This window comes from Chelon labrosus (assembly GCF_963514085.1).
Source record: "Chelon labrosus genome assembly, chromosome: 7".
Classification (NCBI taxonomy): Eukaryota; Metazoa; Chordata; class Actinopteri; order Mugiliformes; family Mugilidae; genus Chelon; species Chelon labrosus.
The window spans coordinates 2,044,251-2,062,540 of NC_140343.1; the positions used below are offsets into that span (position 1 = coordinate 2,044,251).

At 40.5% G+C, this 18,290-nt stretch overlaps 1 protein-coding gene and 2 pseudogenes across 3 annotated transcripts; all 3 read left to right on the top strand.

The window, feature by feature from the left end:
* The first annotated feature begins 4 nt into the window (after window positions 1-4).
* Window positions 5-5,126, top strand: LOC311491100 (interferon-induced protein with tetratricopeptide repeats 2-like; annotated as a pseudogene). The gene is made up of 2 exons: window positions 5-98; window positions 3,543-5,126. The product of its transcript is annotated as an interferon-induced protein with tetratricopeptide repeats 2-like (transcript).
* A 2,357-nt stretch (window positions 5,127-7,483) lies between these two features.
* LOC311491101 (interferon-induced protein with tetratricopeptide repeats 2-like) lies at window positions 7,484-9,073 on the top strand (annotated as a pseudogene). Its single transcript has 2 exons — window positions 7,484-7,533; window positions 7,783-9,073. The product of its transcript is annotated as an interferon-induced protein with tetratricopeptide repeats 2-like (transcript).
* Window positions 9,074-10,758: 1,685 nt separating this feature from the next.
* LOC311491102 (interferon-induced protein with tetratricopeptide repeats 2-like) lies at window positions 10,759-12,078 on the top strand (the record flags this gene model as incomplete). Its single annotated transcript, XM_084548969.1, has 1 exon — window positions 10,759-12,078. A coding segment is annotated over one exon (1,320 nt), but the record flags the coding sequence as incomplete, so codon positions are not given.
* Window positions 12,079-18,290: the final 6,212 nt, after the last annotated feature.

Genomic DNA, 18,290 nt, shown 5'->3' on the forward strand with positions numbered 1-18,290 from the left:
TGCTATGAGATGGAGGCTGATGGTGTTTGCAGTTGAGGAGTATGAGTCGCCTGGCCAACATGGTGGCAAAGGCAAGAACAGTCTGCGTGACTTTGGAGGTAAAAGGCGGCAGGGGGACACCGAACAAAGCCAAGGGAGGTTCAGGAGAGATAGTAGTGTTATGTGCTGTGCTAAGAGTTTTGAAGATTTCAGACCAGAATGTGGCAAGCCTGGGACAGAACCAAAACATATGGGTCTGGTCGGCTGGGGATTGTCTGCACCTATAACATTAGTAAGTTAGACTGGGGTAAATCTGAGAAAGCCTCAAATTAGTGTAGTAAGCTTTGTGTACAACTTTACACTCTAAGAGGCCGTGCCTTGTGCAGATTGAACAGGAGTGAACTAACCGTAAGACCTGTTGCCAATAATTCTCAGGCAGTGTGGTGCCAAGCTTTTGCTCCCAAGAGTCCTTAAGACCGGATGCTGGGGTGTCAGTAGTAAAACTGATATGGCTATAAATGCCAGAAATTAGCTGCTTTTGTTCAGGATCAAGAGCCAATAATGAATCAACAAGTTTCCGGGGGGCGACTAGGGAATTTGGGATTCTGATTCTAAATAAAATGAAAAAGGTGGGATTTAGGAAAGTCCAATTTCTTTGAGAGCTCAGAAAAGGACATAAAAGTCCCTTGGTTGTAAAGGTCCTTTACAACCAAGGGACTAAAGAGGTCTGAGGCCCTATGGAGGCCTAGGCTTTTCCTAATTTGAATCCAGATTTTAACAGAGTTAGCTGCCACTGAGCTGGAGGTAAAGATGGAGGCAGTCAAAGGGAGCTGGGAGCAAACCGGGGAACAAAGAGAGAGTTTAGACTAGGATACAAATTCCATATCCCCCCATGCAGGGTGCTCTTCGTCTGCTGTGTTGTTAATCCAGTATGAAAGTCTATGAATAGTACAGGACCAGTAATAGTGTAAGAAATTGGGCCACCCTCCAAGATTTCTGGAGAAAAGTCAATTGATTGAATTTGTAATATACACCTTCAAATGTTTAAATCTGTCTGTAGCATATTTGAAAGGTAAAGAAGACGGGGGTATATCTTTGGCCTGAGAATTGATGGGAAAGACTTTGCTCTTATGGAGGTTTGGTTTATAGCCTGAATAGGACACAAATATGTTAAAGATACTTAGAACCACAGGGACAGAGACAGCTGGATTAGACATTTATAAATGGAGGTCACAATGATCCTTTTATCAAAACCTGATGCTGTTTAAAGTCGAATTCAATTAATATGTAACTTTAAGAGGAAATTATGTAAATCATGTTAAACACTTCTTCATTGATTATACGTTTGAGTCTCTTTATGTCATCATATTTTCTTATAGATCAAACTGTAGAACTAACCTTGACTTTCTTTAACATTAGTCTTGTGTTTTGTCCTTTAATTTCTTCCTTATGTTCTTTAATGTTTTTTGTTTCACATGAAAATGTCAAAATTAACAAAAGTAAAAGAAAACCCTGAAATGTTTTTAAGTAACTCCTCAAAAATATCACAACAATAAAACCATAAGAAAATACAATTAATTGTTTGTTTTTTTCTACTTCAGTGATAAACACTTGATCTAACACAACTCTCTGTGCAGCTCCCAGGATTTAACTGAAACGTTAAATCCATCTTTACAGCCACTTTTTCTTGGCACATAACACATTCCAGTCAATTCTGGTTTCTTCAGAGAGCAAACAGATGCTTTGTGTCCCTGTTGCTGACATTGATAGCGTACCAGTGTCTTTATGCCTGACTGAACTGTTTGTCCCAAGTCATTTGCCCCCCGATTACCTTCAGTGTTCCTTGGAAAGCTGTCCTTTAGCCGGTTGCTGTCTCTAGTCTCAAACCGTTGTCCCTCTCCTGGCATTCAGGTACTGCATGGCCAGGTTTGCTACTTTCAGCCCATCTTGTGGTTCGTGTTCCCTTACCCACGTAAGGGGTAAGAGACAAACATGATGTCCAGATACGAGGAGGAAGCACCTGCAGTAGCTGCTCCAACATTATAGTCTCCCCCAGCTGGTCCTTACTTCTCTGTTCTGGTCTCATCCAGCGGTGTTAAAGGCCCTTCAGTTGGTTATAGGTCTCTGTAGGTGTTTTTCCAGTTGGCGTTGAGGTTGCGCAAAACCGTGAAACTCGCAGGCCCCGCAGCTCCTCATGGAGGATGTTTTGTCCTGTCGGTTTGTAACTGTAACTTTGTTCTTTTGAAAAAAATCTAAATGAAAATATTAAACAAAAGATGGTCAATGTTATTTACTTCCCGTGTCAGTGGTCATAATGTTGTGGCTGATCAGTGCCCCACTCTCTAAGGCACAGGTGTCAAAGTGATCCGTGAAAGGGCCACTGTGGCTGCAGGTTTTCATTCCAACCATGCAGCAGCACACTTGACTTGGCTTAATCAATCAACTGAACTGCCTTCACACAGTCATTTCAGGTGTCCTCTTGCTTGATTGGAACAAAAACTTGCCAGCCACACCCACTGCATGGGTGCTGCATGGTTAGAATGAATACCTGCAGCCACAGTGGCCCTTTCACGGATCACTTTGACACCCCTGCTCTAAGGAGAGCTGCAGACATTTAATAAACTAAAATACAGATAATCTCTAACGATAACTATATTCATTTTATGCCTCACAGCGAGAAGGTCACCGGTTCGAATCCATGGGCCGGCTGGCCTTTCTGTGTGGAGTTTGCATGTTCTCCCTGTGTCTGCATGGGTTCTCTCCAGGTACTCCGGCTTCCTCCCACCGTCCAAAGACATGCTGGTTAGGTTAAATAGTGATTCTAAATTGGCCGTAGGTGTGTGTGAGTGTGAGTGTGTTGTCTGTCTCTCTGTGTTAGCCCTGCGATGGACTGGCGACCTGTCCAGGGTGTACCCCTGCCTCTCGCCCGATGACTGCTGGGATAGACTCCAGCGGGTATAGGAGATGAATGAATGAATGAATATATTAATTTTACAGCAGTCACAAAACATCCCACCCAATAGTAAATCTCAGAGAGGAACATATTGTGACGTGGCTACACTCTGTATGGTTTTATGGAACATTTTGCTCTTGAGATCATGTGAATTTCCACTAGAAACAATAAAGTATATGTATCTATCAGTTTCGATTTCAAGTGATGCTTCACGTTGTCCAGTAAGTTTCTATTACAAGGAACAGAAAATGCATCATATTTATAATTAACTGTTAGTAGAACATTCATGGATTTTTATTGGACAAGCAGCATATAAACAAGATGAACAGAGACGTGGATTCAAAGAGTCCAGATCAGAGCTACATGATGAGGTGAGCAGCTGATTCTGTTGATATTTAGCTTTGCTTTTCTCTCCTTTAGTCCTCTTTCCTCAGTTTTACCATCATTGTCTTTTATTCCTTTCTTCCTTTTTTCCTTATTAATCTAATACATTTCTTTCTTTCTTTCTTTCTTTTATATATCTCATTCATCCATTTCTTCCTCTTCATGTTTCTTCTTTCCTTCACTCTCTTCTTGTTTCTTGTCTGTCGCCAATTTCTTCCTTCCACAGAGCACATCATATTCCTGTCATGTATATGTGATTTAATATTTGTCATGTTTATTCTCTATCAGTGCTGCTCAGACTCAGCCAACACTGGAGTCCAAGCTGGAGGCCCTCCAGAGCCACTTCACCTGGGATCTGGACTCCAGCAGGTCAAAACTTTTCTGTCTCAGGGATGAACTAGAAGACATTGGCACAGAAGAAGGAAACAGCTGGCTGGGTCACATTTACAACCTGCAGGGGTTCATCCACTATCAGCTGGGCTTCATTGAAGAGGCCCAGAGCTTCTTCAGTAGGGCCACTGAGGCCTTCCACCAGATGAGGAACACAGTCTCAGATGGTCCCTGGTTGGTGGTGAACTACGGGAACCTGGCTTGGATGCACCACCACCTGGGAGAACGAGCAAAGAGTGAGGAGTACCTGTCAAAGGTCCGCGCCCTGATGAACGAGTACCCATCTCCATCAGAGTACAAGCTGCATCCAGAGATCTACGCTGAGAAGGCCTGGACCCTGATGAAGTTCTGTGCAAAAAAAAAGCTGCTGGCTGCAGATTACTTCCAGAGAGCCATCAGGATGCAGCCGGACAGGGTGGAGTGGCAGACCAGCCATGTACTAGCATTAGTAATTGCCTTCAAGCAACCTACCGATGAGAAGGCGGCTGAGATCTTTAAGAAAATGAAAATTGCCAAAGAACAAGATCCAGAGAACTTGTACCTTGCTGCTCTTTACCTTGAGGCATGTGCTCAGAGAGGAACGAACATTAAAGAAGAAGCACGTGAGTTGGCTAGGAGGGTTTTAAGAAAACCAGTTAGCAGCTACAGTGGGCTCACACCATTACTGAGGCTGTACAGAAACTATGTATCCATGGATGAAGCTATTGATCTAGCAGAGGAGGCTCTGAAAAGACATCCAGATGAGCGTCACCTCAAGAGATGTGCTGCAATCTCCTACAAAACGAAGATCTTATCTCCAGGGTACAATCCTCTGGACCACAGCATGATCAACAGAGCCATCAGTCTCTGTGAGGAAGTCATTTCTCTCTATCCTCATTCTTCACTCAGAATGCAAATAGCTCTTGCAAACATGTATGCAAAGTCAAAACGCCAAGATGAAGGGGACCTGATATTCAGAAATCTGCTAGAAAGGGATATGGATGATGAAGAGAAACAGATGGTTTATAACGGCTACGCTAAGTATTTATATTTCAGCCGAAAAGAGGAACAAAAGTCGATAGAATACCACATGAAGGCAGCAGAGATACCACAACAATCCTTCTATCGGGAGGACAGCATCAGGCATCTGGGGAAGGCCAGAGACAGAAACCAGTATCGAAGAGAAATCGATGAGTTTCTGGTCAACCTGCAGCAATGAGAGCCAAAATAAAGGTGGAACAAGACTGGAGATAAATCAGACTTTCTTGTTTGGTAGCAATTTCACAGACAACAACATGACAGTGAAATGTGACAGAGAGGACTTTCATTCTTTCAGTTTTCACAATCAGGCAGAAATGTCAATGATTCAATATAATTTAAGAGAGGTTTTTTTCAAATGAGTTTAAGGAGCCATTGAGGGTAAATCTAAGCTTTTAAAGTCTAATAGACAGTAAGGACAGATGGAGGCTGAGGGTGTTTGCAGTTGAGGAGTATGAGTCGCCTGGCCAACAAGGTGCCAAAACCTGATGCTGTTTAAAATCTTGAATTCAATTCAAATCTTACTTTTAGAGGAAATTATGTAAATCATGTAAAACACTTCTTCATTGATTATATGTTTGAGTTTCTTTATGTCATCATATTTTCTTACAGATCAAATTGTACGACGAACCTTGACTTTCTTCAAGATTAGTCTTGTGTTTTGTCCTTTAATTTCTTCCTCATGTTCATTCATGCTTTTTGTTTTACATTAAAATGTCAAAATTAACAAAAGTAAAAGAAAACCATGAATCGTTTTTTCCTCAAAAAAATCACAACAATAAAACCATAAGAAAATACAATCTGTTTGTTTTTTTCTGCTTCTGTGATAAACCTGGGACCTTTGTCCAGTCCATTTTTCAAACACACGCTTGACTTTGCGACCGGCCATCCCACCGCTGCCACCTTATTTCACAAAAACTGAGTCAAATATTCCGTGGAGATGGCATTGGTTGCTAAAGATAAGTGTGCTTTTATTTACAAAAAAATGGGAAAAATAACTGAAAATTGTTTCTGTGAACATTTCATGAGATCTCTATACCTTGAGCATCATCCTCCGACTCCCTCTCTCCGGCCTTGGTGGCCAGAGGTTTTATAGCTTCAGCCCCTCCCTCTGGTCCAACCATTAGCTACAAACATCAATTAACTTCTCCTGAACTCAATATGATAACATAACAAACAGGAATTCTACAGACAACCATGAAGATCATATAGTCTGCCACTCTGCAGTCACAAGTTTTACGTAAACCAACATAACTTAGCATACTATAAAAAACTTACTCCTGACCTACTTTCAGTTCCTTCCACAACCAACACACCTGAGAGCAATATCTGAACATACTTAATCAGGTCTCAGATGAAAGAGGAGACACCAACAAACTTACTGTATATCAAAACTGCAACTGATAATTCTTTAATCATCCATTCAATCCAGGTTTGGTATAAACTCTGTGAACTCTTTAAGATAGAAGGATTTCTGTCACATAAACTCCATTATGGGGAAACAGATTGCTACCAATGATCCTTCAGAGTGGCAGCTTTAGATCTTGGCAGGAGAAGGGTATTTGCCACCTCGAACACTGCTATAAAGACAGAGTATTTATGTCTCTAGAACAGCTAAAAGAAAAGTACAGTCTGACAAATAAAGATTTCCTTAGTTATCTCCAGTTACGTGACTTTACTAAAGCCAATCAAAAAGGAGATTGGAAATTACCCCTCCCACATCACCAGTTGAGTGTTTGTGTCATGCTGGCCAACCATCATTTAGAACTATCTCTAGGGTGTATACAGCTCTTATGTTGATTTTATCAATACCAGATATGGATAAATCAAGGGTCAAATGGAAGAAGGACCTGGGAATAACTACTGAGGAGCAGTTATGGAGGAACTTGTGCAGAGATGGGATCACCTCTACTTTAAATGCTAGGCATAGGCTGATACAATTCAACTTCCTGCTTCAGCTGTATATTACCCAAAATGAATTACATAATTACAACTCCAGTATATCACCTCTTAGTGTTCTAAACTGCAGGGGTTTTGGCAGGGGGTATGTGAAACTAGGGGACTTTACTAATTCTAATCTTGAGACAAATTATGCCAAGAAACTAACAGAAATCCTTTTGACGATTGTCAATTAAAATGTGGCTTTGTGAAATCAACAGCTGTGTGACCCCAGAGAAAATAACATATTGGATGCAGATGAGAAGAAAGACTTTTTACAAAATATGGCCAGGACACCAGGTTGGCTAATCTGTAGACATTTAATAATCTAAAAGATAGATAATCTTTACCTATAACTATATTAATTTTACAGCAGTCACAAAACGTCCCACCCAATAGTAAATCTCAGAGAGGAACATATTGTGACGTGGCTACACTCTGTATGGTTTTATGGAACATTTTGCTCTTGAGATCAGTTTCTGGTTTCAAGTGATGCTTCATGTTGTCCAGTGAGTTTCTATTACAAGGAACAGAAAATGCACCATGTGCTCAAGGTTGAACTGCTGCTAGTTTGCTGCAGTGACCAACTGGGCTCCTCACCTGTCTTCTAGGAGGCGTCCATGTTGTTATTGTCACATGATCAAAGACTAGCCGACTTCCTGCTTAAAATAGACTTAAAATAATATCTTGTTCAGTGAGTTTCTATTACAAGGAACAGAAAATGCACTGTGAGCTCAACATTACATCATTTATAATTACCTTTTAGTAGAACATTCATAGATATTTATTGGACCCCACCCAAACAAACAGCATATAAACAGGATGAACAGAGACGTGGATTCAAAGAGTCCAGATCAGAGCTACATGATGAGGTGAGCAGCTGATTCTGTTGATATTTAGCTTTGCTTTTCTCTCCTTTAGTCCTCTTTCCTCAGTTTTCTCATCATTGTCTGTTATTCCCTTCTTCCTTTTATACCTTATTAATGTTCCTCCATTCTGACACATTTCTTTCTTTCCTATTTCTCATTCATCCATTTCTTCCTTTTCATGTTCTCTCTGTTTCTTCTTTCCTTCCCTTGTTCCCTTTTTCCTTCACTCTCTTCTTGTTTCTTGTCTGTCAGTGCTGCTCAGACTCAGCCAACACTGGAGTCCAAGCTGGAGGCCCTCCAGAGCCACTTCACCTGGGATCTGGACTCCAGCAGGTCCAAACGTTTCCGTCTCAGGGACAAACTAGAGGACATTGGCACAGAAGAAGGAAACAGCTGGCTGGGTCACATTTACAACCTGCAGGGGTTCATCCACTATCAGCTGGGCTTCATTGAAGAGTCCCAGAGCTTCTTCAGCAGGGCCACTGAGGCCTTCCACCAGATGAACACAGTCTCAGATGGTCCCTGGTTGGTGGTGAACTACGGGAACCTGGCTTGGATGCACCACCACCTGGGAGAACGAGCAAAGAGTGAGGAGTACCTGTCAAAGGTCCACGCCCTGATGAACGAGTACCCATCTCCATCAGAGGACGAGCTGCATCCAGAGATCTACGCTGAGAAGGCCTGAACCCTGATGAAGTTCTATGGAGACGATAAGCTGCTGGCTGCAGATTACTTCCAGAGAGCCATCAGGATGCAGCCAGACAGGGTGGAGTGGCAGACCAGCCGCGTGTTAGCGTTAGTAAGTGCCTCAAAGTACCGTGGCATTAAGCTGGAGGATGACATCTTGGAGGAAATGGAAAAAGCCAAAGACCACGATCCAGAGAACTTGTACCTTGCAGCTCTTTACCTTGAGGCACATGCTCAGAGAAAACAAAAAATAATTAAAAAAGAAGCACGTGAGTTGGCCGAAAAGCTTTTAAGAAAACCAGTTAGCAGCTACAGTGGTTTCAAACCATTACTGAGGCTGTACAGAATCTATTTATCCATGGATGAAGCTATTGATCTGGCAGAGGAGACTCGGGAAAGACATCCAGATGAGCGTTACATCAAGAGATGTGCTGCAATCTGCTACAAAATGAAGATCTTATCTCCAGGGGACAATCGTCTGGACCACAGCATGATCAACAGAGCCATCAGTCTCTGTGAGGAAGTCATTTCTCTTTATCCTCATTCTTCAGTCAAAAGAAAAATATTTCTTGCCAACATCTATGCACAAACAGCTGATCAAATATATGATGATCTGCTGGAAAGTGATCTGGATCCAAAAGGGAAACAGATGCTTTTTTACTACAACGCCAAATTTCTGTATTTCAGTCGAAACAAGAGTCGCAAGTCGATAGAATACTTCATGAAGGCAGCAGAGATACCACAACAATCCTTCTATAGGGAGCACAGCATCAAGCGCCTGAAGATGATCAAAGAAAGAAACAGAAGCTGGATGTGTGGAGAAATCGAGGAGTTTCTGGTCAACCTGCAGCACTGAGAGCCAAAATAAAGATGGAACAAGACTGGAGATAAATCAGGAAGATGTTGGTCTTCATGGCCTGAAAAAACAAGTTTACAATGATCCTTTTATCAAAACCTGATGCTGTTTAAAGTCTGGAATTCAATTAAAATGTAACTAAAAAATTATGTAAAGGTGGAACTAAATCATGTAAAACAATAAGAAAATACAATTACCCGTTTTGTTTTTTCTGCTTCTGTGATAAACACTTGATCTAACACAACTCTCTGTGCAGCTCCCAGGATTTAACAAATAATAATACATTTATTTGTGGTGCAACTGTTAAAACTAAAGTTACAAAAACAAGAGATAATAAGACAATTTGACACTTTTATTCTCTTATTTATTGTTTTTATTATTTTTTATCTTACTTTTACTCATGTACTTGTTTTCTGGTGTTTTTTAATCATGGTTTGGTCTCTTGTAAAGTACTTTGGTTCACCTGTGGGTTGTTGTAAAGTCCTATGTAAATAAAGTACATTACATAACTTTACATACTATTTGCTCTTGAGTTCAGATTCAATTTCAAGTGATGCTTCATGTTGTCCAGTGAGTTTCTATTACCAGGAACAGAAAGGGCACCATGTGCTCAACGTTACATCATTCACAGTTGCCTTAGAACAGTCATGGATTTGTACTGGACCCCACCCAAACAAGTAGAATATAAACAGGATGAACAGAGACGTGGATTCAAAGAGTCCAGATCAGAGCTACATGATGAGGTGAGCATCTGATTCTGTTGATATTTAGCTTTGCTTTTCTCTCCTTTAGTCCTCTTTCCTCAGTTTTCTCATCATTGTCTTTTATTCCTTTCTTCATTTTTACTTATTGATGTTCCTCCATTCTGATAAATTTCTTTCTTCTGCATTTTCTCACTTTCTTTTTTTACTTTTAATCTTTACTCTCCTATATCTCTTTCATCCATTTCTTCCTTTTCATGCTGTTTCTTCTTTCCTTCCCTTGTTCCCTCTTTCTTTCAGTCTCTCTTCTTGTTTGACACTCATTGCATTTTCTTTTCTTTCTAATAAATATATAAATATATAAATAACATATAAATAAATACTTTCATACCATTCTCTGTCCAGCTGTACAACAACTCACCTTTCTGTGACAGATAACTCAATGTTATTAATGTTAATGGACACTATTGCACCTTACACCTTACCCTGTGTATATAATTTATATTCTTATATATTCTAGTTCTTGTATATTTGTTCAAATGCCAATATGATCATTTGTACATGTTTGCTTATACTATTCTATTTTATCTTACTAGATTTTATTCTACTTATTTTTTTTATTTCTGTTTTATTTAATTTAATTTTTTCTTTTTATCTGAGGTTCTTAAGAGTGTGTTTTTATGTACAACTAAGCTACTGTGACCAAGCAATTTCCCTTGTGGATCAATAAAGTTTATCTAAGTCTAAGTCTAAATAATTCTTTATCCATTGTCTTCTTTCTTTCTTTTTTCTTTCACTAACTTCTTCCTCTTCATATTCTAACTTGCACTCCATTTCTCTCTTTTCCTTTTCTTAGTTTTTCTAGATTTTCTTCATCATTCATCATCATTTCTCTCCTACACATGCTATTTTATGTTTATTTTATCTTCCATCCTTCCACAGAGCACATCATATTGCTGTCATGTATATGTGATTTAATATTTGTCATTTTTATTCTCTATCAGTGCTGCTCAGACTCAGCGAACACTGGAGTCCAAGCTGGAGGCCCTCCAGAGCCACTTCACCTGGGATCTGGACACCAGAAGGTCCAAACTTTTTTACGTCAGAGGCGTTCTGGAGGACATTGGTACAGAGGAAGGAAACAGCTGGCTGGGTCACATTTACAACCTGCAGGGGTTCATCCACTATCAGTTGGGCTTCATTGAAGAGGCCCAGAGCTTCTTCAGCAGGGCCACTGAGGCCTTCCACCAGATGAACACAGTCTCAGATGGTCCCTGGTTGGTGGTGAACTACGGGAACCTGGCTTGGATGCACCACCACCTGGGAGAACGAGCAAAGAGTGAGGAGTACCTGTCAAAGGTCCACGCCCTGATGAACGAGTACCCATCTCCATCAGAGGATGAGCTGCATCCAGAGATCTACGCTGAGAAGGCCTGGACCCTGATATTCTGTTCAGACAAAAAGCTGCTGGCTGCAGATTACTTCCAGAGAGCCTTCAAGATGCAGCCGGACAGGGTGGAGTGGCAGACCAGCCGTGTGTTAGCATTAGTAACTGAATTCAAGTACAGTGGCATTGAGCTGGGGGATGACATCTTGGAGGAAATGGTAAAAGCCAAAGAACACGATCCAGAGAACTTGTACCTTGCTGCTTTTTACCTTGAGACATGTGCTCAGAGAGAAACAAACATTAAAGAACAAGCACGTGAGTTGGCTGAAAAGATTTTAAGAAAACCAGTTAGCAGCTTCAGTGGGTTCACACCATTACTGTGGCTGTACAGAAAGCATTTATCCATGGATGAAGCTATTAAGTTGGCAGAGGAGGCTCTGGAAAGACATCCAGATGAGCGTTACCTCAAGAGATGTGCTGCAATCTTCTACAAAAATCAGATCTTTTCTCAAAGGGACAATCCTCTGGACCACAGCATGATCAACAGAGCCATCAGTCTCCTTGAGGAAGCCATTTCTCTCTATCCTCATTCTTCACTCAGAATGCAAATACATCTTGCAAACATGTATGCAAAGTCAAATCGCCAAGATGAGGGGGACCTGATATTCAGAAATCTGCTAGAAAGGGATCTGGATGACGAAGAGAAACAGATGGTTTACAATGGCTATGCAAAGTATTTATATTTTAGGCAAAACGAGGAACAAAAGTCGACAGAATACCACATGAAGGCAGCAGAGATACCACAACAATCCTCACATCGGGAGGACAGCATCAAGCGCCTGAAGATGATCAAAGAAAGAAACAGAAGCCGGATGTGTGGAGAAATTGAGGAGTTTCTGGTCAACCTGCAGCACTGAGAGCCAAAATAAAGATGGAACAAGACTGGAGATAAATCAGGAAGATGTTGGTCTTCATGGCCTGAAAAATAAGTTTATAATGATCCTTTTATCAAAACCTGATGCTGTTTAAAGTCTTGAATTCAATTAATATGAACTAACACAACTCTCTTTGCAGTTCCCAGGATTTAACAAATAATAATACATTTATTTGTGTTGCAACTGTTAAAACTAAAGTTACAAAAACAAGAGATATTAAGACAATTTGACACTTTTATTCTCTTATTTATTGTTTTTTATTATTTTTTATCTTACTTTTACTCATGCACTTGTTTTCTGGTGTTTTTTTTAATCATTGTTTGGTCTCTTGTAAAGTACTTTGGTTCACCTGTGGGTTGTTGTAAAGTGCTATATGAATAAAGTACATTACATAACTTTACATACTATTTGCTCTTGAGTTCAGATTCAGTTTCAAGTGATGCTTCATGTTGTCCAGTGAGTTTCTATTACTAGAAAATACACCATGTGCTCAATGGTACGTCGTTCATAGTCGCCTTTTAAGAAAATCTTCACACATCTAAAATGTAATTATGTAAAGGAGGAATTAAATCATATAAAACAATAAGAAAATACAATTACCTGTTTTGTTTTTTCTGCTTCTGTGATAAACACTTGATCTTACACAACTCTCTGTGCAGCTCCCAGGATTTAACAAATAATAATACATTTATTTGTGGTGAAACTGTTAAAACTACATTTTTAAAATACATAATATGAATACAGTTAGATGCACAAACAATAATAGCAACTGTGAGATGAAAAAAATGAATCAATGAGGATCTTGAAGTCAGCATTTCTTTCGTAAAACAGTGCACAGAATCTCACACAACACAAAGTTATAGGAGAGGAGCTCAGAGAAGAGAAAAAATAAGCAGTATTAATACACAATGATAGATTATCTTCAGTACACATCATGCTGCCTATCAATAAGCATGTTATCTATTCTCTGGAGGAAGGGAGTATCTTCCTTGAGGTGGCACCAAGGCCTCAGGCCTCCTGTACTCTCCTTGAACTAAAAGGCTTTCTATAAAACAATGAATGAACAATGAATACAACCTGTTTAATAAACCTAGTAACTAAACACTATATTTTTATAAGTCATTGTTACACATCAGAAAAATATTAAAGTCACTCTGAAGCAGATTAGCTGCCCAGCAGATCAAATCAACACGTGGAGAACAATAAGAGGGATCCAGAACAATAAAGCTGTGAAGCAGACAGCTAATCCATGAGCACTGGATAATGCTATCATCATGAAATTAGAGTGATAATATTTAGAAAACATCCACCTTCCCTGTATGTGTCCATCCCTCCAGTGTGGCTGCAGTATGAACAGAGATAATAACAATCAATATCAATTCAAGAGCAGCACTGAGGCCAAGGAGGCAATGGAAACTCCTTTTAAGCAGTTCAAGTGCTTCGAACGTCACTCAAGTGCTTCAGCGGCAAACAAATCATCTGAGGGGTTTGGTTTGTCATGTGAATCACTTGGCGGGATCGAGTGTGTTCAGGGATATCCCGGATATCCTATCCCTATTTAGTAGTGCTCATTTTAATGTTTCTTTACAGAGTAGGTTGATTCGTTGCTGTAGTTGGTGTTAGTTGCGTTGAGAATTAGTTGCGTATTTTGTGGAAATAGATCATAAGACACAGAGAGAAATAGATAAATTAGTTACATAGTTAGATAACACTAGATTGATAGACAGACATAGTTACATAGATAGTCCTAAATAGCGTTATATAGAGATAAGATAGATAGAGAGAGATCCAGATAAGATACAGATATAGATATAGATATAGACATATCTCTAGATAGATGGGGCCGCAGCAGGAGCCAAGCAGGAAAAGGTCCCGTGCATGGAATGATTTCCAATTTCTTTTATTTCATCTGTATTTACACTGGAAAACTCCTTAAGGACAAGCCCTCAAGTGTAATAATGTGGCTACTGAAAACAGTTACACAATTGCTGTCAATGCCCTATTTCAATCGAATGGACATTTAAAGATAAATGCTTGCAAATTATGATTGACTTTGCTAACTGATTGTTTCACAGGTCCAGTGTATGCTGTGTGATGCAAGGCTGTCATACAGCAACAACACCTCGTCCATGTTAAGGCATTTAAGGGCTATGCATGGACGAGGGATGGATCCGGCGCCAGAGAACAGCCAGCAGCCACCTGTTGCTGTTAACCCAGGTAGGCCAATACATTACAGTCGCTAATACTTACTTACACCTGAAAGTTTGTTTTATATTGCCCTGTGTTATTTTTAGTGTAACCTAATGCATTGTATTGTATGCATTATCTTTTTCAGGCAATAGGAAGAAATGAATGATGCGTTAGTTAACTTCATCATTAAGGATTCTCAGACGTTCTCTGTGGTGGAGGATGTTGGCTTTAAAGAGCTTGTGGCAAAACTGGACCCCACATTCACTCTACCCACCAGGAAGGTGTTAAAAAACAGGGTGTTGGCCAGATATGAAGAGGAGAAGGAGAAGGCCAAGACTGAGATTCAGGGTGTTGAGACTGTGAGCCTCACCTCAGATATGTGGACCTCTATAAACATGGACGCATATCTGGCTGTCACCTGCCACTTCATAAATGGAAATGAACAGCTGTCAACTATCCTTCTGGGGGTCAAGGAGTTTCCTAGAACCCACACAGCAGCCCACATTGCTGCTGAAATCACATCACTGATGGCAGAATGGGGCCTGAAAAATAGAGTTCGATGCATTGTGACTGATGCAGCCAGTAATATGAATGCTTCAGCAAATATATTGAACATGAGGCAGTGCAAATGTATTACACACTGCCTAAATCTTGTTGTGAAGAACTCAGTTGGAGCCACTCCGGGCCTTGAAGAAACTGAGCCTTAAGCAAAAGGATTGTAACTTATTTCAGAACCAGCACAACAGCCAAAGAGCGGCTCGTCCAGATGCAACAACAACTGGGTCGCAAAGTAAAAAAATCCTCAAATTGGAGGTGGACACGCGTTAGAACAGCACTCTTGACATGTTTCAGCGCCTCTATGAGGAAAGAGAGGCAGTGGCAGCAGCTCTGGCAACACTTAAAACAGACCTCACTCCTCTGACCAATCAACAATCTGAAAATATAGGAGAATGCATCAAGGTATGTAACAGAAAACCAAAGAAGAAAATGATCATAGCATCCAAACGCTGTAGGTTTGTTGCATAGTTGTTGAAGAAGGGTTTACTCATTTGGAGCCTAATAATAGACCAAACAATGACATCAAGTTCACCACACATTTTATGCCTTCAGACAATATGTATTTTCCTGTCATTTCAGTTGCTGGCTCCATTTCATGTGGAGCTGTTGGGGGAGAAAAGAGTTTCCGCTTCAAAGGTCATCCCCCTCTATCGTGTGTTAAGGCATACAACTGAACAACTTGATCCACAACTCACCACCCCCATGGCAAAACACCTTTCATCCAATTTGATCCGATGCTTGGGTGATAGATTGCTGGACAAAGAAAAAGAAAGTTCACTGGCAGTTGCAACCATGTTGGATTTTAAAACATTTGGTTTCACAAATCCGAGAGTGGTAGCTGATGTGAAAGAGCGGCTTATTTGTGAATGCTCAACAGTCATAAACATAAACAACGCGCAGCAGCAGCAGCAGCAGCAGCAGGAGCAGCAGCAGCAGGAGGAGCAGCAAGAGGAGCAGCAGCAAGAGCAGCAGCAGCCACTATCACTGACATTACAAGACCCTCCTCAGCCTCGTCCTCCAGCACCAGCAGCAGCCTCCACAGGTTTGTCTTTTTTATGTGATTATGAAAAAGGAATGACTAATGGCATTTCTGGTGATGAGGATCTTCAATATTTTTCAGGAGTTGACCTGTGGAGACTTCTTGACCAGGATGCCAGCAGAACCAGACAGGTCCAAAGTGCCACAGCAAACGCAATCATTGAAGTCAAAAGATATTTGGCTGATCCTCCCCTGGAGAGAACGGAGGACCCCCTCTCATACTGGGCTGCCCACAAGACCGTGTATCCAAATCCAAACCAAGTCCACCATAATATAATCTGTATTTTCACCTGTTCCTAGTGACAAATTAGTCTCTATTTGTGGAGCGCGTCATGAATATATGTGAAGAGTATATAGGGTTACAATCCGACATGGCAAATCGTAAACATGGTCTTCAGTAACTAGTATCCTCATCATTATTATTATTATTATTATTATTTTATCCACTTGACACCATACAGTAGTCTAGAGCAATTAAACATAAATTAGCTATACAGTCCTATTTTTCTAACTCTCACTCAGTCTCTGAGTCATAAGTGCGTGTATAGTTTTGGTTCGGACAAATCATGTGTTTTGTGACGTACGAACCATTTCACTGCTTCATTCAGAAACCCTGTCACTGGTTTGGTTGTCTCGGCTCTTCGGGAGAGATGAGATGAGACTTCGAAGCAAATAATGACTGAGTCAAGAGAGATTTGGTTTGACAGTGTTGCATTCAGTACAAATATTCTCTAACACTACTAAACCATGATACCAAGAGCAAAAGAAAATAGCTGATGTAAGCGCTGAAACATAAACATTAGTGCAAATTAGCGAACGTTCATAGAGTGTAGTAGTGACGTAATCAATTTGGTCCAAGGACAACAGAGCAGCGCTAATGAGGGTAGTGGTACACTGTGAAATCACCGGTCTTACGTTAGTGAAGCAAGCGTTCGATTCCCATTGGTTCTTTTTTATTTATTTTATTGTTATATATTTATACTTTTCTTATCATCAACTTTAAACCACATATCCATGTAATGTAGTCGAATAGGAATGTGCATGGCAAATCAAGTCCCATACAAGCACGAACCAGTAAGACACTACGACTTGTACTACATTGTATTGTCCACTAGATGTCCTAATAGAGCACTGTGTCACTGAAGCTTCGAGTAAAGAACCTTTTTTTGAATCACGTGTCGAGGCTTCAACAAAGCCTCGATTGCCCATCACTACTCACACCTACGGCCAATTTAGAATCACCAATTAACCTAACCAGCATGTCTTTGGACGGTGGGAGGAAGCTGGAGAACCTGGAGATAGTGATGGCCCTCTGACACCCGAGGCTCCGACACATGCGCCGTAGCTCATGAAGCAATTGTATCGAACCACTGTGCAAAGGCGTGGTTCGGTCACGTGACTAGTGACGTCCGAAGCACTTGAACTGCTTCAGACGTCACTCAAGTGCTTCAGACGCTTCAGCAGCAAACGAATCACCTGAGGGGTTCGGTTTGTCATGTGAATCACTTGGCGGATCGTGTGTTCAGGGATATCCCGGATACCCTATCCCTATTTAATGGCGCTCATTTGAATGTTTCTTTGCAGAGTAGGTTGGTTCGTTGCTGTAGTTGGAGTTAGTTGCGTATTTTGTGGAGATAGATCGTAATTAGAGATTCAGAGAGAAATAGATAAATTAGTTTCATAGTTAGATAACACTGTACTGATAGATAGACATAGTTACACAGATAGTCCTAAATAGCGTTATATAGATAAGACAGAGAGAGAGAGATACAGATAAGATATAGATATATATCTAATATAAAACTATAGCCCAAAGCTATACACGCACTTCTGACTATATATAGTCACACTACTAAACCATGATACCAAGAGCAAAAGAAAATAGTTGACGTAAGCGCTGAAACATAAACATTAGTGCAAATTAGCGACGGTCCACAGAGTGTAGTAGTGACGTAATGAAAATGGTCCAACGACAATTGAACGCCATTAACGGGATTAGTGGCACACTGTGAAATCACCGGTCTTTCGTTATTGAAGCAAGGGATCGATTCCCGTTGGTTCTTTTTTATTTTTTATTGTTATATGTATATAATTTTCTTATAATTAACTTTAAACCACATATCCATGTAACGTAGTCGAATAGGAATGTGCATGGCCAATCAAGTACCACACAAGCATGAACCAGTATGACACGTCTCCATTGCACTACATTTTATTGTCCACAGATACAAAAAAATAGAGCACGGAGTCACTGAAGCTTCGAGTAATGAACCTTTTTTTAATCACGTGTCGAGGCTTCAACAAAACCTCGATTGCCCATCACTAATTACAGACACAAAAAATCAATGCATCACACATTATGTGGTTATACACTTGGCCAGTAGGTGGTTTCATGTGCACATGAAGCT